The sequence below is a fragment of the Fukomys damarensis genome, unplaced genomic scaffold, assembly GCF_012274545.1.
Source record: "Fukomys damarensis isolate Sample0158 unplaced genomic scaffold, DMR_v1.0_HiC HiC_scaffold_23, whole genome shotgun sequence".
NCBI lineage: Eukaryota > Metazoa > Chordata > Mammalia > Rodentia > Bathyergidae > Fukomys > Fukomys damarensis.
Genome location: NW_022900935.1, coordinates 46,217,195 through 46,242,288, shown reverse-complemented (window position 1 = coordinate 46,242,288; position 25,094 = coordinate 46,217,195). Strand labels below are relative to the sequence as shown.

The following is a 25,094-nucleotide window of genomic DNA, read 5'->3' as shown; positions in this document are numbered from 1 at the left end:
TGAGTGTACTGCTAGATTTTTACAGACGAGGCAAACAAGGTCCAGGAGGTCAAGGAATTCATTCAAAGTCACACAGCTACCAAAGGGTAGAAAAGGAATTTGAACCCAGGCTCTTTGGCTCTACAGTCTTAAGTTCTCCACAAGTTAAAAACCTCGTGAAGGACGTGCCAATTAAGCTACGCTTGAAGCATCTGGCCAAGTGAAAAAAAGGCATGGTTATCTCGACAGAATCTGGACTGGGATAATTGTGCTTAAGTGTGAGTTTCGTTCCTTCCTTTCACCACGAGAGTTCGCATTTTACTCGGGGAGAGGTTTCACAGATACACACAATGAAGGCGGGAGGGGGGGAAACTAACTTCCGGCAACGGCAGACAGCAGAACTGTTTCCACAGAAACAGTAACGGGTCTCTAGCTAGGTGAATTATCGCGGTGCCTGAGTAGGCGGAAGTGACGCATTCACATTCGGGCTCCTCTGGTTTCGTCGCGGCCCCTCCTCCTAGAGCGGCTGCCTTTTCCCGCGCGAGCAGCTTCTGCCGCTCGGGCCGCCCGCGGGGAAACATGGCGTCTGCCTTGGAGCAGTTCGTGAACAGCGTTCGACAACTCTCGGCTCAAGGTGAGGCCCTGGGAAGTGGGGCTGGGCCTCGGGGATGGGCCTGCATCCTCTGGCGCCAGCGCGGACGGCTGAGTCCGCCCTCAATAGAACTAAGCCTCCTCTCTGGGGCCGGGTTGCGACCGTAGGCCGGGCAGGGTCGAACACAAGGTGAATGTAAGCATCTCCTAGCACTCTTCCTTCCACGGTCCAGCTCGCCGGCCTCCCCTCCCTCGGGCCGCCAGCATTCCTCCCCCCGGGCCCCTTCCACCGGCGCTTCGCTTGACAGTTTGGGGGCGTGACTTCCGCTAGGCGCCTTCCTGAGCTCCCATTGGCCCCTTCGGCTTCCCTTAATTTCAGTGATTGGCGCAGGGCTCCGTCTGTCCTGCCGCTGTGGCCGCCGCCGCCGCCTGACTAGGCCGCTGGGCAACCCGCCGCAGGAGAGTCCTTTCTGAGCTGCTTGGCTCAGTGGCTTGCTGTTGCTGGGTCTTCAGCCGACTGCCGGCGCAAGCTCGAAACCTCGGCGCCTATTTTTGTCCCACAGAATACCAAAGGAGTTCTTGCTTTAGGGCTCCATTTCTAAGGGGTAGAATTTTTACCTAGATTATTTTGCCTTCAATTTTCCATGCTTTTTAGTTCATTCATCTTATCGTCTAAATATACAGAATCCTGGTTTCTGAGTAATTAGACACTAGCTATGAAGGCCCCTTTATCCTGTGCTTCGTTTTTTTTATCTGCAAAATAAAAATAAGTTTCTACTTCATAAAATTTTTGTGGGAATTAATGAGAAAACACGTAAAAGCACTTAGAACAGTGCCTGTTACATCAGGTGCCATAAATACATCTACGAATTATCGCTGATAGACATTGATTGTGAAGTTCAAGAGCTCTGTGACCTTGGACAAGTCACCTTCAACCTCTCGAGTCTTTTATTGCCATGTGAAAAAGTGCAGGGGTGCTGCCTGCTTTAATGTTGTAAAGCTTAGATGAGCTGGTATGGAACTGTGTGCTTAATAATCTCATTTTCTTTATTATTGATAGAAATTAGATTCACAAGTCAGGTACAGGCTTGAATGTTTTATGAATGAAGAAGATTCGTGGATTTATTTATGCCACAAATACTTTCTACTTCAGGATGTAATGTGGTTAAAAGATTGAGGTTGGAATCCTGTCTCCATCACTTGTGTGAGCATTTAATTTTTCTGGGCCACATTTCACATTTATGAAACAGCAGTGGGCTATTGGGGGCATCAAGGAAGATAACGTGAAAGCTTTTGATTCCAGCTCTGTGGAATACACTATTTTAGGAGGTCTGCTAGGCAGAAGTAAATATAAGTTCATTCACTACCATCAGCTTCTGTGTCTCACTCATTGCACAGGAAATGTTTGTAAGTTTCTGCTTTAGGTGCTCTTATTCAGAATCTTCTAACATGGATCTTGAATGCCGAGACTTAGTATCAGTTCCACCTTTCTCTGATTAGAGAGAATTGCACTGGTCACTTCTCCCGTTGGGTTTATTTCAGATGCAACCTGTGACACTTAAAACTTGCTTTTGACTCTTCCTTTACCCCTGCACTAGCTATCTGATAATTCATAGCAACCCAGGTTGCAAGTATTAAATTGGGGGAAAACTAATGGACTGAAGTGCTTGTTTCTGGGTGTTTCAAATTGTTGTAAATTGCCAGACATGGTGGTCCATGCACTCATTCAGCTGAAGCAGGAGGATGGGCCATGAGTCAAGGCCAGTTTAAGCTATATAGTGAGACCCTGTTTCAAAAACAAAAAAGAAAGAAGCTGTAAATTTTCTTAGAATAGTGGGCTTTGGAAAAGGGTAAATCATTTAACTGGAAGAAACTATTTCATACCTGCCAGTAAATTCTATATAATAAAATGATAGTGGGTTGATACAGTATAGCCAGTCTCTAATCAGATTATTGTGTATCGTGGTATAGGGGAAAGATCAATAAGTTAGGAGCTTAACTAATTCAACAAACTGCTGGTTTGATTGGCTGTAAGTAGTCACTGTTTTGAAGCTGGGGAAAGACTAGTTCATCCATCTGAGTTTGTGTTGAATCCCTATATTATCACAATCCCCTTGATGCGTAGAGAGAACAGAGAGGGCAGATGTCCAACTTAATGGTGGAAAGCCGGTGAGGAGAGGGCCCGGGGAAGACCCAAGCCTAACTGTATTGTTGAAAATTTTTTTGTTTTTGTACTGGGGATTGAACTTGGGTCCTTGTGCTTGTGAGGCTGGTGGCACTACTGAGCTAAATCCCCAGCTGTATTGTTGAATTTTGAGGCTCAGATAGCAGGAAATCTGGGGAGAGGGATTGTGAACAGCATGTATAGAAGCATAAGAATGACAATATGCACAATATTGACTTTTCTGGGCTTGGTGTAACCAAAGAGTAGATGTGTCCAGGAAATTAGCAAAAGGTAAATTGGAGAGATGAGAGGGACTAGTTATTGAAGGGGCTCTGTAAGCCAGGCTGAGGCATTTAAATTTCTTAAAGCCATTAGAATAATTTGATTGAATTTGCATTTTAGAAAGATCAGACTGTACCAATATAAAGGAAAGACTATACCAATATGAAGTATGGGTTGGAAGAAAGAAATAGGCATATCCTTCAGAAGATTTATAGCATGATGTAGCTCAGACACAAAAAGATGAGGATCCAGGCTAAGGAAGGCAGAGGAGAGAAAAAAGAATGGAGCTGAGGGCAAATTAAAATGAAATATTTGGTGACCTTTTGGGTACAGAGAGGGAAATGAGAAAGGAGATGACAGTAATGTATACATTTCTGTCTTGAGGGACTGGAAGAACTGGTTAAAAGGAAGCCCAAGGAAAATGAGAGATCTGGTGTCCTCTCTAATTAGTTCTTGAGGCTGTGGGCAGGTTGTTTTATTCCTGTGGTCCTTCTGGTCCTCATCTGAAAGGATGGGGACATAAGACAACATCTTTAGGCACGGTAGTCTGTAGTTAGAATTCCTAAAAGTTTGGTTAGTGCTATAACTGAATGCTAGTGTTTCTGTTTTACAGGGCAAATGACTCAGCTTTGTGAACTGATCAACAAGAGTGGGGAACTCCTTGCGAAGAATTTATCCCATCTAGACACTGTGCTTGGGGCGCTGGATGTACAAGAACACTCCTTGGGTGTCCTTGCTGTTTTGTAAGGGCATCTCCTTTTATAGTTTTTTGCATGTTGAAACTGAACACTCTGTACTTTCTGGCTTTATTTACTTATTTTTGGTGTAGAAAGTAAGTTGTGTAAAACAATACTGAGTTCTTTTGCAAAACTATTCATACCATAGTTGTTAGATTTTACTCCTTTCAGCTTGTTGCTTACCATATTTTGTTCAGCTTTATCATTTCCCTACTTTCATTTATGGTTATCTACATTTTGAAATTTTGTTTTAAAATAAATAGCCATCTCAGTTGTGGGCACTATAGTTTACATTTATCTGAATACATCAATGCAAATAATCCATAACTTTGTTCACATCTTCTAACTTGGAAAGAAAATAGAATTTTGGAGCAGGGTATGATGGAGTACATGCAATGAAAATACCAATTTTTTTTTTTTTTTTTTTTGCACAGATCTTAACATCTTTAAGACCAAGTTAAACATATATTTCAGTTGATGTTCCTTATAACTCTTCTCTTGATTCAGAATTCTTCTCTTACTGTTATTAATGTTATAGTATTATAAATCGGTATATTGTTGTTGCCCTGAAATTTGGAATAATATAAATAAACTGAGAAGAAATTGACCTAAAATGGGGTCTGATTTTACTCATGCCATGATTCCTGAAACAAACATAAATGTCAGGAGCAAAGTTTAGAGAAGAAACCTTATGAGAATGAAAGGGTCAGGAGATGTGCTGTATAGTATAGTGGCCACTAATTATATGTAGCTATTTAAAACTAGTGAAAATTAAATAAGGATAAAGATTTAGTTTCTTGATATACTTGCTGTATATCAAGCTAGGTGCAACAACAAAAGTGTAAAACATTTATACTATTGCAGACAATTCTGTAGGACTGTGCTGGTAAAGACTTCTATATGGCTCAGTATCGTGCCCAAAGGGCTGGAGATACAGCTAAGTGGTGGAGTGCAAGGCCCTGGGTTCAGTCCCCAGTGCCATACACAAAGAATTCTACCATCTGTGTTTTCCTATGCTTCTTATTGATATGAAAGAACAGATAGCCTGCATGTCTAATACATATAAAAACTCACATATACTACCTTTCAAGTGGGATAATGTACATAAAAGGATTTTGAAGCTATAGTGCAGTGGCAGTGAACTTATAGCAACTGGCTATTTGTTATCATTGAAAGCTCTAAAAGATTCGCCATTGCTACTGTAGTGTCTGACCATTGTGTATCAGTTACTATATAGTCATAGAACCCTGGATTTAAATCTCCATTCTCCCAATTATACTTTGTGGGATCCCAAGCGTCATGTTTATATTTATAAGTAATGTCTTATTGTCCTCTTGTGAACCCTAAATGAAAGTGTTTCTAGTATATCTTGATTATTACAAAGTATAATTACACATGTAAGATGATGTGGTTAAGTAAAAAAATGCTATGTAGATGGAAGTAGTCAAGCTGAAAGATATAGGAGACAATGGATTAGGTAATAACATCATTTCATTTTTCTTCAGTTCATTTCAGTAGTTTTAAAGAAAAGCTTGATGTTTGCTTATAGCAATGCTTAGTGTGGGATTTTACATTTTCTCCCCTGAAACCTGACTCTGATCCCTGGCACCATTGGCTGGGTTATTCTGGATGAATCCTCTGAGTCTTCTTGTCAACGTCCCTCTTCCTGTCCTGCCCATCAGCTAGTTCTGTTAAGTCTTTCTGGGAGCTAGACCACATCATCACCAAATCCTGGCAACAATATCTTTAACCTGAGCCACTACCTTAGATTCCCGCTAGTTCATGCCTCTCATTTCTTGCCTGCCTTCAGTATATTCCCAAAGCAGGAAAAGCAACAACTGATTTTATTTTCTACTTCTACGGGTTGAACTCATTCTGAGTTTTTATGCATTCTGAGCACATGCTCTACCACCAAGCTGCATCCCCAGCTCCAATAATTGATTTTTCTTTTTTCTCTCCATACTAGGAATTAAACTGAGGGTCTTCATACTGAGCTATATTCCCAGCTCTTTTTATATTTTACTTTGAGACAGGGTTTTGCTAAGTTGCCTGGGCTGGGCTTGAACACATGTCATGACCATATTGGTGCAAAAAAGAAAATTTTAAAAACAAATCTGGAGCCAGGGATTACTGCATCTGCCTCACAAGCACAAGGTTGTGAGTTCAATGCCCAATACCAAAAAAAAAAAACCAGACAAACCAACAACAACAACAAAAAAAAACAGCTGGAAATGAATGTAGCTCAGTACTTCCTGGCTTTGATCCCTGGTACTGGGAAAGACAAAACAAAAATGAAAACTTTGTAATTTAGTTCCTTTATAAGTATTAGACAACCTGATGGTTGGCATCATTTAATGGAGTTTTTCATTTTGAAAGTTACTCTTTATAAAGTATATTTTTCTGAGGCCGTGGATTTAGCTCAGCGGTTCGGTGGCCTGCCTTACAAGTGTAAGGACCCGAGTTCAATCCCCGGTACCAAAAAATAATAATAATAATAATAATAATAATAAATAAAAAATAAAAGTATATTTTTCTTAATCCTTTGTTCTGTGTCTTCATTATGAAAAAAACATGGAAACTTAGTTTATTGGGTTTTTATTTTTGGTACTGGGGATCAAACTTGGGTCCTCATGCAAGGACCTTGCGAGGCAGGCAGTGGAACCACTGAGCTAAATCCCCAGCCTGAAACTTTTTTTTTTTTTTTTGGTACTCGGCAACCGAACTGCTGAGTTAAATCCCCGGCCCCTGAAACTTACTAATTTTTAAAAATACTGTTCTCTATTTAATTTTAGAGACTATTGGATGGACTTTTGCCATAAGTTGTTTCTACACTTTACCCTATGAAATATCAGAATAATTATTCTTTTCTCCTTATTCTAGGTTTGTGAAGTTTTCTATGCCCAGTATTCCTGACTTTGAAACGTTATTCTCACAAGTTCAGCTTTTCATCAGTACTTGTAATGGGGAGCACATTCGATATGCAACAGACACGTGTAAGCTGAATAATATTTTATCTTCTAAAAAAATTTTTATCTTCTGTTGAATGTATTTTGCCTTTGTAGTTATTTATGTTTTCAATATTTTGTTATTGTATCTAGTTGCTGGACTTTGCCATCAACTAACAAATGCACTTGTGGAAAGAAAACAGGTAAGAATTCTTATTGAAGTATTCAGGGTTCTGTTATAATATATCTATAACTTACATAATGAACTAGTTTATTAAGTTTCCAAGTTGGTAGTTAGCATTCTAACACTCAAGTACTTGTGGTTACTAGAGAGCACCCCAAACCTTTGCTTGTAAGGATGTCTAGTCCCTTTGTCAGAAGAGTGACCTAAGTTGGGTATATCTGTACTCGGAGCACTCAGGGATGTTGAGGCAGAAGGATTGCAAGTTTGAGCCTAGCCTGGCCAACTTAGGGAGACCTTGTCTCAAAATTTTAGAAAGTGGGGGGATTGGCTAGGGATGTAGTTTAGTGCAAAGGCCCTGGGTTCAATCCCCAGTTCTGTATGCATGCATGCAGAAAAGAAAAGACAATAAGGGACTGGTTGTTTTTGCTTTTGAAACTACCAATCTGGGCTGTATGTGGCTCAGTAGTAGAGCATTGGCCTAAGCATGTGAGAGGCCCTGGGATCTACTGAGTTCTATCTCCAGCACCACACATAAAAATAATAATAATAAAACAATAAGGAAACCATTTTCATGTCCTTTGTGTTGTAACATGTTATTTTTGTTTGTTGGTTTTTTCCTTTGAACTTTTAATTCTAATATATTTTTAAGCCTTCCAAAATGCTACAAGAATAATATAAAGAATTGTCATGTATACTTCAGATTCTCCAGTGGTAATATTTTACCATATTTGCTTTTCTTTTTCTCTCACTTTTTCTTTCTGAAGCATTGGAAAGTAAATTTTGGATAGCTATCCTTACCCTAAATACATTAATAAGTGCTTCCTAAAAATTAAGCTATTATAGTGCATATGTGTCTGGCTGGCTGGCTGGCTGGCGTTGTGTTTGTGTGTGGTATTAGGGACTGAACCTAGGGCCTTCAAATTGACTACATCCACAGACCTTCATATTTTTTTGAGACAATGTCTTGATAAGTTGCCCAAGGTGGCCTTGAACTTGAAATCCCCCTGCCTCAGCCTCCTGAGTCTCTGAGATTATAGGCATGCTAAGGATATTGTCTTAGATACCACAGTAAAATGGCCAGCACGTGGAAATAAGTGTTGGTATAATGCTTTTACAAATCCACAGCCTCTGTTTAGATGTGGCCAACTGTTCAGCTGTGTATTAAATATACTTTTTTTTTTTTTCAGTACTGAGTATTGAACCCAAAGCATTGCACATGCTAGGCAAAGTCTTTACCTCTGTGCTATAATCCTCAGACCCACCTAATGTCTTTTATAGCAAAACAAGACCTAAGGTGTTACACTGTTGTATCTCTTTAATTTCCTTTCACTTGGGACAGTTCTTTCTTCACCATTTGTGATACTCACACACGTTGTAATGTGGGTGTTCCTTTTTTATTTGAAAGTGAACTTTAAGATTACTTGCTCTCAGGCCAGGGATTTAGCTCAGTGGTTCCACCACCTGCTTCTCAAGCACAAGGACCCGAGTTGGATCCCCAGTACCAAAAAAAAACTTACTTGCTCTAAGGAGGCTGAAGGCAGAAAGAACCAGTTTATATTCTCTAGGAGAACTAAATCAACTGTTTGAAAGAGGTGATTTTTTAAAAACAGGTCAAAACCGATATGGCATTGCTTACCTGTAGCTGTGGGTACTGTACTTGGGAGACTGAGACAAAAGGATTGCCTGAGCCCAGGACTTTTTAAGTGCAGCCTGGACAACGTAGTAAGATCTATCTTCGAAAGAAAGAAAAAGAATCATTAAGTCTTTATAGAAAAAGCCATAAAGTAATTCCCTGTTTTATAGTCTCGTCTTCTGTCCAAAGATTGTGCCTTAGGCAGGAAATGGTCTGTTATGACTTATTTTATTAGTTTCAATAGTGATATGCTACTAAATAAGGGCTTGTCTGACCCCTGGGAAAATGCCAGCACCTTTATCACAATTATTGTTCTAAACACAGGCTCTTGTCTATTGTAATGATTTGGAAAACTTTTATTTAGATTTAAATGTAAACTATTGAGAAAGTAATTTTTTTGATTATTGGTATTCTTTGTAGAAAAAGATTTTGATTAAATTGTGGTGCTGAATTATCTAAATATTCTAAGAAACAAGGGACAGACATTTCCTGACAGTGTGGAAAACCTCATATTGCTGTTTAAAGAAACCTATCAATTAGTGTTATTTTTTATTTGTAAGTGACAACATAAGATCCAATGTGCTGCCATCTTTGAGAACTTGTCTGAAAGAGATGTCGTTTCTGACAGCCCCTGCGAGGAATTGGCATCCTTAAGCAAGCCATAGACAAGATGCAGATGAATACAAACCAGCTGACCTCAATACACGCCGATCTCTGCCAGGTAAGCAGCTGAGTGTAAAGCTGCTCATGGGCTTGCTTAACATTGGATTAGATACATAAAAATCATTTGAAAGAGATTGTGTTATTTTGTAGAAGTTGAAATATGTAGGCTGGGACTTTTAGCTAGTAAGCTTATAGAGCAGATATGGTAATTAATGATTGGTTGTAACATTAGAAACAACAAAAACCCATTAAGCCATTTTCTTTTATAGAAGTGGTGAAATCTGAGAATAAACACAGATAACTTTTTACACCTTAAAATGTTATTCATTTTATTTATCTTACTTTACATGATTCAAAGACCAGAAGGCAAAAGAGAGGATATATAATGAAGTCTACCATTCTGTTTGCTAGCCAACCATTTCTTCTCTTTAAAGAAAACTAGTATTAGTAATTTATTGTGTATTCTTCCAAAGATGTTTTATGCACATAACAAGCAAGTATGGGTATATAGTTTTACTTTTTTTTTTTTTACAAATTCTAGTAATTTGTACAAATTCTTAGGTACCTTGCCTTTTCCTATTTAATGTTTCTTAGAGATGATAGCTGCATGGTATTCCATGATATGGGTGTGTTGTGCTTTAGTCAGTCTGTATGGGGTGTCTCATGGTATGTGGATTATTTCAAACATGCATTCTAATGTCACATGAAGATGTACTTTCTTTATTTTTCAACTTTAAAAAAATTGTTGTGACTGAGGTATAGCATACAGTAGAGCATTGATTTTAAGAAATCTACAGCTAAATGAATCTGTGCAGATGTTAGATCTTGTCACCATTATCTAGCTATAGAACTTCCTGTGCTCTTACTTTCTTGACTTGCACAACTTCCTACATATCCTTAAAGAATTCAAATTGAAAGGAATTAATTGAAGACTTCCATTTCTATCACACCTGTCTGTCTGTCTGTCTGTCTGTTTTCCTGTTCAATGAAGAGGAAAGGGGCACAGACCTGCCCACCTGTAAACAGATGAATAGTGGGGTGGGTTAAATGGTAACTGAGCTGTATCTGTGAAGTTCTCTATTCTCAACTCATCTGTGAAGAACACTACCTTATAGCTGATTGGTTTTTTTGTTTGTTTTGCCTTTTAAGAAAGAAATTCTAGGGGCCAGGGATATAGCTCAGTGGTGCCATGCCTGCCTGGCAAGTGCAAGGTCCTGGGTTCGATCCCTGGTACCGGGGTGGGGGATGGGATTTCTCTATTATTCTAAATGGTTAAGAAATTGACTAATGTGTTGACATTTTGGATCATTTTTAATAAATTGTTTAAAATAACAGTCTTTTGAAATTTCTGGAATCTTTGAATGTCTTCCTTTTGCTAAAGCCTGCCAAAATAAAATGATTTAATACAAATTTGTTCACAGCTTTGTTTGCTGGCAAAATGCTTTAAGCCTGCCCTTCCATACCTTGATGTGGACATGATGGATATCTGTAAAGAGAATGGAGCCTATGATGCAAAACACTTTTTATGTTACTATTATTATGGAGGGATGATCTATACTGGGCTGAAGAACTTTGAAAGAGCACTCTACTTTTATGAACAGGTAATCACCTTTACAGATCCCTGGGTGGTTTTGAACTTGTATGATAGAAGTACCTCTTGGGTTTATAGCTAGACTGGTTGAGAAACCTCTAATTTTCACAAGGAAGAGACCATCGAAGACCATTTCTCTGATCATGTAAATGGTGGTAATTTGCTCAGGCTTAAGCAGAGGAGCAGTAGTCGGGTAGAGAAAAGTGTTAGTGAATGGTTCTAATCTGCCAGGCTTTTCCACTTACAGCCTGTTGGATTTGAGGCAAGTTACATCTTTTTATCTTTATAGTTCCCTTTGCCTATAGGGAAGAGGTTGATCTGATTAATTTTTGAGATGTCATGTTGTTCTAAAACCATGTGTGGTATTTTATTTTTATGTGAAATAACTCTCATGATACAAAATTCAAAAGGTATTAAGTTGTATATAGTGAAAAGATCCTTCCATTCTTGCCTGTGTCTCATCCTTGTCTGTGCAATGAAGTATGTTACACAGTTTGGCAGGATATTCTGGATATTCAGGGTCTAAAAAAGATACACTATATTGATTAATGCCAGCATTCTAAGATAAACTAGTCAGGTGTTTGTAAGTTCCTGTTTAATTCTAGCATGTATTAAGGATATTCTAAATCTTGAAAGGAGCTCTTGGAATACTGATTTGTAATACACAGATGTTGTATTAATCACTTTTCCATTGCTAGGACAAAATACCTCACACCTAAAGTTTAAAGGTGGAGAGATTTATTTGGACCCGGTTTCAGAGATTTCAGTCCATGCTTATTTGGCTCCAATGTAAATATGGCAGAGGAAAGCTGCTAACCTCATGACAGCCAAAAAGCAGAGAAGAAAACAGCCAGAGTGAAAGGGTCCAGGGACCAGCTAAAGTCCCCAGAGTCACACCCCCGTGACCCACCCAGACACACCCAGAAGTGTGCTTTACCAGTTTCGTAGTGGTTTCTCAAACCAAGTTGACTGTCACCATTAACCTTTACACACATGCCCATTTCTGGGGCTCTGAGTAATGCTACTGCAAACGGTTCATGAGCCCTGTTGAGACAGCCTCAGGAGGGCTCCATAAGGGGCAGTCAGGGACCATATCATTGAAAGATGTGTCTAGTCAGATTAAATCTTCCCAGATGACTTTTTTTCAAGGCTACACATTTAGAAAATGGTTAAAACATACTTTGTAGCCACTAGGTACTTTCAAATGTTAGGGTGGTGTGGACATTAAAAAGGCAGGAAAGTGTGTCTGAACTTAGAAAATATTTCTATCTTAAGTAGTTAAAATATTAAAACATATTTTGATGTTTATAGGATAATCCTTTTACTTGCAAATACATTTATTCCCTGATATTTACCTAATGACAAGCACTGTCTCTGGTGTTAGTCTTCTTCATGTAGCTTTTTTTGCTTTTTGCTTTGTTTGTTCTGCAGCTGTGGTTTTTTTTGTTGTTGTTGTTGTTTGTTTGTTTGTTTTTGGTACCAGGGATTGAACTTGGGTCCTTGAGCTTGCAAGGCAGGCCACCGAACCACTGAGCTAAATCCCTGGCCCTGCAGCTGTGTTTTAATGATACACATGCAGCTCTAGATGATAGTACCTTAAATTCAGAAAGTGATTTTTTTAATGGCCTTAAAGAAAATTCCAAAAGAAGAATGTATTTATTGAGAAAATAGTCATATAGCACTGTGTAAAACAAAAAGTGTAGCTAGGTTCATCTTGTACCACTTCATGGAGTAACTAAACTAGATCATCTGCCCCTGACTAATGGAAATCAAATTCTGATAATTCAAAATTAAAAGAGTGTAGTACTGGGAATCATTGTACATGTTGTCCTCATGCACTTACATGTTTATGTAGAAGTCTCAAGAGTTAGGGATTTAGTGGTTTGGTTTTTGATTTGGAATATTTGTGCTGATTTGGGTGTGATGGTTTTTAATTCTTGTTGACCTTCATAAACCCAAACAAAAGAAAGTAAAAAGACACTCAAAGAATGGGAGAAAATATTTGCAGATCATATTTCTGTTAAGGGACTTGCATCTAGAATATACAAAGACCTTAACCACTCCAAAGTCCAAAATTTTTAAATGGGCAGTGAATTTGAGTAGATGTTTCTCCAAAGAAGATAAGCAAATGGCCAATAGCTACCAAATAGATTCTTACAGTTATTGTTAAGAAAATGTACATTCAAACCATAGTGTGGGCCAGGGATGTAGTTCGGTGGCATTGTGCCTGGCAAGTACAAGGTCCTGAGTTTGAGTCCCAGTACCAAAAATAACAAAACAAAATAGGTGAGGGATTTAGCTTAGTGGTTCTGCCACCTGCTTTGTTTGGTTTGTTTTTTGTTTTTGAAACAGTGTCTCACTATGTAGTTGAGACTGAACTGGAACTCACTATATAGCCCAGGCTGGTCTCGAACTCAGCAATCCTCCTGCCTCAGCCTCCCGAGTGCTGGGATTATAAGCATGCACCACCATGCCTGGCCTGCTGCCTGCTTTGCAAGCGTGACATCCTGAGTTTGATCCCCAGTACCAAACAAAACAAAACAAAACCACAGTATGATTCATACAGTTAATACCCACTAGAATGACTCAAATATAAAAAGACAGTAACAAGTATTGTTGGGATTTGGAAAATTTGAAACCCTCAAAATTGCTGATAGGGTTACAAAATGGTACAGTCACTTTGGAAGTCAGTTTGGCAATTAAAATAAAATTTGGGGGTCGGGGATTTAGCTCAATGGTTCTGCCACCTGCCTTGCAAGCTCAAGGATGCAAGTTCGATCCCCGGTACAAAAAAAAAAACTTGGGCTGGGCATGGTGGCCTATGTCTATAATCCCAGTATGACTAGTTGTCGTGCTTGCCAGCATGTGCATGCCTTGGATTCCATCTCAAGCACAAAAAAAAGTTGGGGTTTTTTTTTTTTTTTCAAAATGTGACTTAGAGTTACCATGTGACACACTAATTTAACTCCTAAGAATATTCCCAAGAGAAATGAAGATCAGTGTCCCCACAAAAAAAGGTACACTAATGTTCACAGTACCGTTACTCATTATGACCAAAAGGTAGAAACAATTCAAATATATATCACTTGAGGAATAAAATGTGGTATATCTGCACTGTGGAATATTCTTTACTCAATGAAGTATGCTACGTAGGAATGAACTTTGCAGTTTGAAAGCATTAAGTTAATGAAGCTGGTCACAAAAAACCTTGCATCCTGTGGTGCCATTTACATGAGCATCCAGAATAGGCAAATCCATAGAGACAGAAAATAGAGTAATAGTTGCTGGGATTGTGGGAAGGAGAGAATGGGAAATGACTGCTAATGAGTGAAAGTTTTCTTTTTTGAGGGGATGAAAATGTTCTGAAATTAGGTAATGGTGATAGTTTTTTACCAAATAGATTCTTATAGTGGATATACTTGAAACCACTGAATTTTATATTTAAAGGGGTAAATTTTATACTGTGAATTACTGCTAAATGAAGCTGTTACAAAAATAATAATGGGCCAAGTGTGGTGGCCACACCTGTAACCCCAGCGCTCTGGAAACTGAGGCAGGAGGATTACAAGTTTGAGTCTAGCCTGGACAACTTAGCAACTTAGTGAGACCCTGTCTCAAAATTAAAAATAAACGAGCAAACAAAAAAAACTGGGGATGAAGCTCAGTACAGAGGCCCTGGGTTTAATTCCCAATATTGCAACTAATAATAGTAGTAGTAATAATAGAAATAACAGGACATTATAAGTTATGTTTTATAAGTAAAGTGATAAATGTGGTCAGTTGCTGTTTCTTGCCACAGAGTGTTCTGTTTACACCATACATTCTTCTCTTGCTCAGGCTATAACTACTCCTGCTATGGCGGTCAGTCATATTATGTTGGAATCATATAAAAAGTATATTCTAGTGTCTTTGATATTACTTGGGAAAGTACAACAGCTACCAAAATATACATCTCAAATTGTGGGTAGATTCATTAAGGTAAGTTTTTAAAAATCAAACTGACTTACTTATATGTTAATAAGTACATAAAATAATTGTAGTGATAGAGTTCTCTAATCTTATTTCATAGTAATTTTCTCAACAGCATCAGATTAGCAGCTATGTATGAAATGTCGTTTGGGAGCCTGGAAGTGGAATTCAATCAGTCCATGTCCGTTGTGCTCTCTTGGTTGGCAGGGAGTGTCTCAGGAACTTGATTCCAGACCTTTGCTTTGGGTACTTATGGCTGGGTACTTATGGCTATAGATACTAAAGCCCCTACAAGGGTTGGGTTTTATTGTGTTTCTTCATTACATTTTAGTCAAAATACTGAAAAAGCATTGCTGATTTGATTGAACTCTTAACCTGCCCAGGTTTAAGTAATCTTACTAAAGCCCCTGGAGGAGAACCACAGCTTTGCCTCCTGTACTGTAATTTCTCACTGACAACCCAACTGGGATGTTTAAAAATAAACTTTTTTTCTTAAATACATGATTGGGTTTTCTTTAAGAAAAAAAGAGCAGTTCCAAAGGGTTATGAGATTACATTTTGGTAATAATTTTACTCTGATCCTCGTACAAAAATTTTAGGTGAGAAGATTTCCATGTTGGCTTAGTGTCAGTAAAACATTATAGCACAAAGCAAATTTTAAAAAATATATTGCCAGTGATTTGGCTCTGTGGTTTTGGTTCTACCATCTGCACACGCACGCACGCGCGCACACACACACACATATGCGTATTATTAAGTGTTCAAACAGTACAGAAAAGCATAAAGAAAAATAACATCTTCTGTGTGTTAGAGATACTGGTGCAAGTAGAACAGCCAGTGTCTTTGGCTTGAGAGCCCTCTTGCGGATCTCACGGCTCTGACTGCCTGATGATGGGAATGGTGACTAAAGGCGCTTCCTGGACTACGACGCAAGAGCAATAGGTGGGCTGGGTTTAGGACAGCTGTTCTCAGGTCAGTGTCAAGAACTCTGGGCTCCTTCCAATGGCCCCTGAGTGTATTGTAGAATTGTTGAAGGAACGTCTTTATAAAGAATACCTTCAAGGCTTGAGGTCATTGTTCACAATAATTAATAATTTGTTTATGATGATATCATAAATAGTAAAAAGAATACACAGAGTTCAGAGAAGTGAGTGTGAATCCAGTTTCTGCCTGTTGGTTGTGCTCTTCAGGACAATCCACATTCTCTTGGATCTCTGCTTTAATTTCTTAACAGAAGTAGCAGATGGTCCCATTATACCTGGTAAGATTGTGTGTGAATATATGAGAGAAAGCTGAAAATGATGTTTGCTTTCTTCCTAGTATGATTTGTCAATAGAAAAAATAGGACCATTGGGGGGAGAAATGTGTCTTCACTAATTTGAGTGGACTTTGACCTACTTTGTAGATATTTGCTCTGTGCTATAAAGTTCTATTTACAATAAATTACTCCATAGTAAAGTTCTATCCTTGATCTTAAAAACCACACATTTTCCAAATGCAGTGGTACATGCTTATCATCTCAGCTGCTTGGGAGACTGAGGCATGAGAATCACCATTTAGAGGACAACCTGAGCAACTCACTGAGACCCTTACTCAAAAAGGGGTGGGGATACAGTTCATTGCTCCATGGATTCAATCTCTAACACCCCCCCAAAAAAAAAGGTTAGGGAGGGCAACAAAAATCAGGCATTTGTTTTGGATAAATTGTCATTTGTGAGAAACAGCATGGTGTGTATATAATCAAACTACAGTACCATAAAATTTTTTGGTTTTGCTTCATAATTGATTTTTTTCCTACCTTCAAACTTTCAGCCTCTCAGCAATGCATACCATGAGTTAGCACAAGTTTACTCCACCAATAACCCCTCAGAACTCCGAAACCTGGTAAACAAGCACAGTGAAACTTTCACACGAGATAACAACATGGGCCTGGTGAAGCAGTGCTTGTCTTCCCTCTATAAGAAGAACATTCAGAGGCTAACAAAGGTGAGGCGAGTGAGTGATGCCCACTGATGGCATCTCTAGATTCTCTTGGATCCTGTTTCTCTCCTTTTCCTTCTCAGCAGTGATGAAGCAGGTACAGGGATAAAGGATGGCAGGATTTCTGTACTAAGAAAACTTTCTTTGTGGCTGGATTTTTAGTTTGATTGGTACCTTTTGGTCTTTTCAGGGCTAGAACAGGGTATATGAGAAGAGGAGCAGGTGAAGAGGAAGAAAGGTAGGAGATATGGCTACACTGGGAGGTAGAGAAAGTAGCCTTGGAGGGGTCACCAGTTCTAGATGGACAGATGGGAGCAGTGGTGAGAACCAGTCTTGGAAGTTGCCGGGCTGTGCTCATCTCTGTTTGAGCTTCTGTAAACATCATCTGACTCTGACCTGATTGTTGCCAGGGTTATATAAACCATGTATAGTTGAATCCTAGGATGTAGGCAAATTTTAATTTTCAAGATGAAAATAATCTGATTTCTTAAAATATATTAAGTGTTAGTATAGGAAAACATAAAGAAAATAGTCAAATTTTAATTTTCAAGATGAAAAATATCTGATTTCTTAAAATATATTAAGTGTTAGTATAGGAAAACATAAAAAGAAAATAGTCTTCTGTGTTGAAAAGGCATATACTGCAAGCATAGGGATCTTACTGAGGGAAGCTTAAACATAGTGTGTTGTTTTTTTTTCTGGTGGCAAAAGTCTGGTCAGAGAGCCGGCAAGCAGTGCACTGCTGGAGAGGATGTGGTGATCCCTTCCCTGGACAGCTCCCCTGCCCGCCCACATCAGCTGTGACGATGGCAGGAAATAAGTGCAGAAGCAAGAATGGCCATTGCCAGGCTGCCCAGCAGTGGAAAGGGATGATAGATTTGAGGACCCAGGGAAGGTGACTTCCCCAGAAACTAGAGAGAGAGTGGTGAGATGAGATAGTCTTGGAGTTGGGCAGGCCATGCAAAGACAGAGGCTCCTGAAGAGGAGAGAAGGAGGTGAGAAGGTAGACACTAAACAAGAGGAATTCCCTCCAGGTATTCTTGGGAGAGTCACTAGAGATTGCTGGCTCACTTAAGGACAGCCACAAAGAATTTGTAAAAAGTTAATTTGTAAGAGTAAAATGGGGGTGAGATTTGGTCCAGAGGTAGAACACTTATCTAGTGTATGCAAGGCCTTGGGTCCAATCCCCAGCACCTGGCGTGCACACGCACGCGCACACAACACACACAGAAAAATGTGAAAAAGTAATTCAGGGTTGATCAAAGCTGGGCATAGTGGCATTAGTGACTCAGTGAGACCCTGTCTCAGAATAAAATATAAAAAAGAAACAGCACTGTTACACACACCTGAAATCATATCACTGTGGGAGGCTGAGCCAGGAGGATCGCAGGTGTGAGACAAACCTGGGCAACTTAGTGACCCTGTCTCAAAAAATGGGCTGATAAAAATAAAAAGGATTAAAAAACAAATGTGACCTTGTCAATCAGAGAAAAACCAACTTGACTTATAGACTAAAAAGATCAATCTAAGAAATGTAATAGTTTAGCCAGATGAGAAGGGGCACACTAAGGAAGTCAGGCTGGAGGATTGTAAATTTGAGATCATCCTGAGAAGTTTAGCAAGGTTCTATCTCAAAATAAAAAATAGCTGAGGATGTAGCTCAGTAGGAGGGTGCTTCATTTAGCTCTCTGGTGAAACACTCAACCATAGTTCATTACTTTGGGGTAGTTGGTAGCACATATTTTGAGACAGTATGGTATATTGCAGTTTTCTGTTCTACATGGGAAAATCTGTAACAAGAGTGTGACTAAGCAGAAAGGGTCTGTGGTGGCCAGGCCAGGGCTGGACAGTTGTTCCTGGGTCCTACATGTGGTAACTCACGGTGGATTTGTGGTACCCTGGACTTGTGAGCACTGTTGAGGGGGGACCTAGAAGATGGTCATCCTAAAGTGTAGTAGGGAAAAGAGACAGTGTCACTATAGAACATGTCTAATCCAAAGGGATTCTCTAGCCAAGTAAAAAAAGTTTTAAACTAAAAAAATTTTCAAGAAATGTCCGCAGCAGGGGAGGCAGCTACAGATAAGGGATTGCCAAATGACAGTTTAATCTGCCACCTTCAGTGCTGAGAGATTACTCTTTATTAACATCTTTGTGAACATTTTTCTAGACCCTCTTCTCTCTCTCTTCTGTGTATGTATGTGTGAACATTCTGAATTATGTGTAATTGGGATCATTTTTCTACCCTGCTGTTTTGGTTTGGTATGTTGTGAACCTTCCATGGCAAATAGGACCCTGTGTATCACGGATCATAATTTATCCATCTAGTCCTCTGCTGGTAGACATTCAAGTAGAAGCTTCAGTAAATTCTAAAATAGGAAAAATGAGTGAAACTAGTTCTGTACTTAAAACTAGCAAAATAGCTTCAATTCCTTGGGTGGTAGTCTCTAAATTTAAATATATGTAGTTCTTTTTTGGTTTTTGGTTTGTTTGTTTTTGTTTATTTGTTTTGGTTTGGGGTGGAGTTTTCTTGATACCGAGGATTGAACTTGGACCTTGTACTTGTGAGGCAGGCGGAGGCATCACTGAGCTAAATCCCCAGCCCTATTTGTTTTTGGTCATTAGATTCTCAAGAATTTTAAGTTGGGAATGTAGCTCTCAGTGCTATAGAATACTTCCCTAGCATATGTGAAGTCTGGGTTCCATTTCTAGCCCTACTGAAAAAAACAAAACAAAACATTTTTTTTTTTAAGATTACAGTTTTAACATGCCCAGCTCTGAAAATGTCATTGAAAATTTTGTCAGCTGCCATTAAGAAGGAACTCTTAATTTGTTACTGAGTGGTAACATTTTTATCAGATTTAAGCAGAGCAATGATAAACACTGGTTTCCTTTGTGCATCAAAAGTGTGTATAGTCTTGGGGCTGGAGATTTGGCTCAGTTGTTCTGCCATCTGCCTTGCAAGTACAAGGGCCTGAGTTCGACCCCTGGCACCACCAAAAAAAAAAGTGTATAGTCTTCACTGGGGAGGCTGAGGCAGGAGGATTGCTGCAAGTTTGAGACCAGCATGGGCTACATAGTTAAGTTCCAGAACAGTCTGAACTACCCCCCCAATAGTGTATAGTCTTTTTCTGTTTGGCTTACTCCTCTTTTGTTTAAAATCTTAACTTTGAATTTTGAAGGATAAATGTGATTTTTTTTTCAGTTTTATTTTAATAGGTAATACATTTGTAATACAGAATTCAAAAAAAGTAAAGATCCCCATCTGGTTTCTATATCCCAATGTTTTTTTATTGTTGCATTGTTGGTGCTTCAAATCCCAGGGCCTCTCACATGCTAGGCCAGGGTTCTACGAAGGGGGCCTAAACCCCCAGACCCCTTCAGCCCAGAAGCAGCACAGTGTTACAAGGAGTCTCTTCAGGTGTCCTAAATGTAATCCATGTGCACATGAGCACATGCACACACCCACGTATGTACACAGGCAGTCTTTTCCCTTATGTTCATCTACACAAATGTCAGTGTGCTGTGCACACTGTTAAGCAGCTTCCTTTCTTCTATATAGTGAATATATGTAAGATTCCTTTTCAGTTCATAGAAGTTATTCTCACTTCTTTTTACAGCTGCATAGTAATCTATTTGTATGTCCATAGATATTTAATAAGGTGACTTTGTTGTTTCTATGTGATTAATTTTACTTTTGACTTTCAGACTTTTTTAACACTATCATTGCAAGATATGGCAAGTCGTGTGCAGTTATCTGGGCCTCAGGAGGCAGAAAAGTATGTTCTACATATGGTAAGTGTGTTTTCATTTAAAAAAAATAGTGAAAAAAAGTGCATTATTTCTCTGTGGAAGTAGCAGGTATTCATTATGGATTTTTAAAAAAAGGAGAATGGGGGTTGGAGAGACAGCCAGAGTCAACCTCTAGTGACATTGGTCCATTTCCTTATGTGTAGGATTTTTCAGTTATCATTGTATTAGTTGGATTTGTACTACTATAATGAAATACCTGAGGACGCTAACTTTAAAGTAGAAAATGGTAAAAGTTTATGTAGCTCACAGTTTTGGATGTTCAGGTCCAAGATGGGGTGGCCCCTTTGGTTTGGCCTGTGGTGAGGGCAGCACATCAGGGCAGGAGCACACACAGAAGCAGTTACATCTTAAACCAGAGTGTAGAGTGGCAGGCTCCACAGTCCCTTTTAGGCATACCTGACTCAAGAACTTCCCAGTACACCTTCTACCTCAAGATTCTACCACGTATCTCTTGTCACACATTGCAGACCAAGCCTTCAATCATAATCTTTTGGGGACATGCAAACAATTAAATGATATTCAAATCATAACATTAGTGTACTCACATGATTTACTTTTAGTGACCTATTTGCGTTCCTTATTTACACATTTACATTATCAGTTTTTATAAACCTCAACCTCATGAAACATTGTTTCTTGTAAACACCCAAGAAATATTTCAGATATATGGAGAGGCATAAAGTAGTACGATTTTTTTCTGCTCCTTTATGATAATAATCACCTTGCTCCAGTTGTACATCAAGACACCCTACAGCATCAAGAAAGGCTATAAATAGTATGCTTAGTGACATTGACTTACATCCTGACTCAAACCCCTTACCCCATTGTAGCCAGTATTGGTATGTGACACACTTTGAATAGCACTGGCATAAAGGATACTTAGAAAAATACTAATGTACTCAGCAACCAGCTTCAGAAGTAAGATCCCACCAGCACACTGACATTCCCTCTTTATTCTACTTAGGTGCATCTCCCACTCTCCCTATGTAATCCAGGCTGGCCTTGAACTCACGGCAGTCCTCCTGGCTCAGCCTCCCAAGTGCTGGGATTATAGGCATGCATCACTATGCCTGACTGCTTCTCACTGTTTGACTTCATTGTCCTGATGTGGTTGTGAAGATCAATCATATGAATCCCCAGAGTCAGCAGCGGTAGGAAAGTTTTCTTAAAGACTCAAAAGATAATTGCCACTGAGTGTTAAGGCTTTCTAAAATGAAGTACAATATAAATTGTATCTAAAAGGGGCATTTAAAAATGCAAGAGCCAGGCTGGGGATGTTTGTAGCTCAGTGGTATAGTACTTGCCTAGCATGTGCAAGCCCTAGGTTTCAAGCCCCAACTTCCCCCACAAAAAAGCAAGGCACCTCAACAAAATTAAACTAAGTGAAGCCAGACAGAAAAGACACATAGTGTATGATTCCATTTATAGAAAATGCATGGTACAGGTAATTTCATGGAGACATGGTAATTGCAGGGGACTGAGGGAAGAAAGATGGAGGTAACTGCTAATGGATGCGGAGTGTTCTTTTAGAATGATGCTCATATCTTAGAACTCGATAGAGGTACAGAACACTGAATGTACTGACTGCCTGAATTGTTCACTTTAAAATGGTTAGTTTTATGGGTTTTACCTCAACTAAAAAAAAATGCAAGGGCAGGGATTTTGTGTATGTGTGTATGTCGGTTTTGTTTGTACCCATTCTATAATGGTATAGTAGTAAATATCATAAAAATTGATGGTACACATACAATCAGATGTGGTGACACATATGGGAGCCTGAGGCAGGAAGATTGTGAGTTTAGGCCAGCCTACACAACTTAGTAAGACCTGTCTCAAAAATAAATAAAATACACATAAAAGTTTATTTATAAATTTTTTTGGTGTTTTTTTCTAGTCATAGCAATGACTAGATGGTCACATAATGTTCTAAATTGCTTTCCCAATTTCTTTTTTAATAGATAGAAGATGGTGAAATTTTTGCAAGTATTAACCAGAAGGATGGTATGGTCAGTTTTCATGATAATCCTGAAAAATATAATAACCCAGCCATGCTTCATAACATCGATCAGGAGGTAAACATGCTGCCAGATCTAGGCTTTCTTGATTGAATACTGCTATATTTGAAGTGCTGCTCTGTACTCTAGCATTTTAGTTTGAAGTACAGGTAGTTCACAACCTACAAATGCTTCCTTCCTAGAGAATTAATTTCAAAATGGCCCACTTAAAATCCTTCCTGGTTGTATGGCTATAAATAAATGGTGGCTAGATTTCCCAATCGGCACACTCTGAAAACACTTGAAAAGTCTGTATAGTCTTAGCCATACCCCACACCCACTTACATTGTGGAGCCTTGTTTCCCTGGAGTCTGGGTGGGGAGATTAGGAGCAACCTTGGCACAGACCCCTTCAGGTGGTCATCAGGGCAGTTTGTGTCTCTTAACCATGAGCTGGAAAATGGTTGAACCAGCATTATATAGTAACTAGCACAGGATACCTCTACAATCTGATTTTTGCAATTTAAAATGTAAAAAATAATAATCCAGCCTGAAAACTAGAAGTTTATTTGGTAATTCATTTGGTGGCAAAATGTAGCCTGAAATGATGTATAGATTTTACTTGTTTCTTTAGTGTTAATATAATGGTTTCACTGTGAAAGATGTTGAATGTATTTGACCATGAGTGCTACCTTGACCTTGCTGGGCTATTAGGTTATATACAGTACGTACTGTGGTAACTTTCTGAATCCAATATAATTATGACTCCAGAATCCATTAGCCCAGGGGTTTCGGGTCAGGATTGTGAACCTATGGCTCCCACACTAACAGTCAAGGTTACAGAGGATGTGATTGACAGAAGTCTACCTGCTAACCATGTTTACTTGGGTCTGTCGTACAGATGCTGAAGTGCATAGAGCTGGATGAGCGGCTGAAAGCCATGGACCAGGAAATTACAGTCAACCCTCAGTTCGTGCAAAAGGTAAGGATTTCCTCCTTGAAGAAGTAGGATTAGGTGGAGAAGGAGGCATATTATCACATATCACACTTTAAAGGTAAGGATTTCCTCCTTGAAGAAGTAGGATTAGGTGGAGAAGGAGGCATATTATCACATAGCAAGGAAACTTGGTTTCAAGTGGTAAATTTGCCTGTTGTTCTTGAACCAGTAAGTTCACATAGAAACACTTGTTAAGACCATTTTCAAGCATGGTAGCACATGCCGATAATCCCAGCAGGTTGGGAAGCTGAGGCAGGAGGACTGCACGAGTTCAAGCTCAGTCTAAACTATATAGCAAGACCCTGTCGCCAAAAGAAAAAAAGCATTTTCAGTAGTGTCCTAGAAGTATGGTTAGGGGGACTGAGGGAGGTTCCTCAGTTTTTCTTATTTTATTTTTTGGTACCAGGGATTGAACTCAGGACCTTATGCTTGCAAGACAGGCACGATGCTACTGAGCTCAATCCCCGGCCCCCTCAGTTGTTTTTCTCATTGTTCTCAGAGCAGCTTTGCTCTGGGTCCTAGGAATGGGGCAATAGCAGGTGTGCTTGTTTGGGACCGCGGGACCCTTAACAAAGGCAACCATAGACACTCTGCCTCACTTTCCCCTGCACAGAGTATGGGCTCACAAGAAGATGATTCAGGAAACAAACCCTCCAGTTATTCCTGAAACTAACACCCATGCTGAGTTCAACAGGCGAAACAGTCACCGTGACCAGCGGCAAGCAAGTGAGAGGGCAGCAGGGAGCAGCAAGCCTATTCCACCTGGACATTAAGAAATGCAATTTTGTTTTGACATCTTCAGTCCTATGTGCTTTCAGAAAACCACTCTCTGCAAAGAAAGGAAAAAATTTGCAAACTTTAGAGTCTGTTGTGGATTTATTTATCCTCAGATTATTGTTATTGCATTAAATTTACCTTTTCGTTTTAGTCCTTGAACATTGATGTGTTTTTTATATCACTTTTCCCCCTTTGGAAAGGCTTTAATGAACCCAGTCATTGTGAACAGCAGTAGTTGGATTCTAGGAATATTTGGAAGAATTGAATCTAAAAGTGAATGTCACATCCAAAGAAAAAGGTGGTCAGGTGCAATGGTACACATCTATAATCCCAGCACTCTGGGATTTCAGGCTAAGGAAGGAGGATTGCATGTTCAAGCCCAGCCCAGGCAACTTGGTTATTTAGTGAGACTCTTGTCTTGAGATAAAAAAGAGTTGGGGATGTAACTCAGTGTGAAGGCCCTAAATAAACATCGAGCACCACACTCAAAATAAAAAGCATCCATAAGGTGCAAAAGCTGAGCTAAATCCCCGGCAAGACCCTGTTTTTAAAAATTGAATAACTTCTGGTTTATCTAGATGTAAAATTACAACCACCTAAAATGTGTTTATGAATCCCTTCTAGCTATCATTGTAATTCTTGCGGACTTTAATGATGTAGACACTATTACAATTTTTCCTAAGGTTGATTCATTAAAGTGTACCACATTATAGGGGTCGAGGATTTAGCTCAGTGGTTCCGCCACCTGCCTCGCAAGTGCAAAGTCCTGAGTTTGATCCCTAGTACCAAAAAAAAAAAA

The 25,094-nt window shown here is 39.3% G+C and overlaps 1 protein-coding gene across 1 annotated transcript; it reads left to right on the top strand.

Annotated features, from left to right (window-relative positions):
* Positions 1-343: 343 nt before the first annotated feature.
* Positions 344-24,385, top strand: Cops3 (COP9 signalosome subunit 3). Its single transcript, XM_010637400.3, has 12 exons — positions 344-613; positions 3,630-3,759; positions 6,634-6,746; positions 6,852-6,901; positions 9,144-9,236; positions 10,600-10,779; positions 14,607-14,747; positions 16,551-16,724; positions 20,424-20,510; positions 22,487-22,600; positions 23,423-23,503; positions 24,132-24,385. Exons 1-12 carry the CDS (start codon positions 559-561, stop codon positions 24,183-24,185), a joined length of 1,272 nt encoding a protein of 423 aa, XP_010635702.1. The 5' UTR covers positions 344-558; the 3' UTR covers positions 24,186-24,385.
* Positions 24,386-25,094: the final 709 nt, after the last annotated feature.

Excerpts from the sequence above, each read along its gene's own strand:
- Cops3 (XM_010637400.3), top strand. The coding sequence starts at position 559 with ATGGCGTCTGCCTTGGAGCAGTTCGTGAACAGCGTTCGACAACTCTCG. Across the intron at positions 6,747-6,851 it reads TCGATATGCAACAGACACGT|TTGCTGGACTTTGCCATCAA; the intron begins GTAAGCTGAATA and ends TATTGTATCTAG. Across the intron at positions 6,902-9,143 it reads CACTTGTGGAAAGAAAACAG|CCCCTGCGAGGAATTGGCAT; the intron begins GTAAGAATTCTT and ends CGTTTCTGACAG.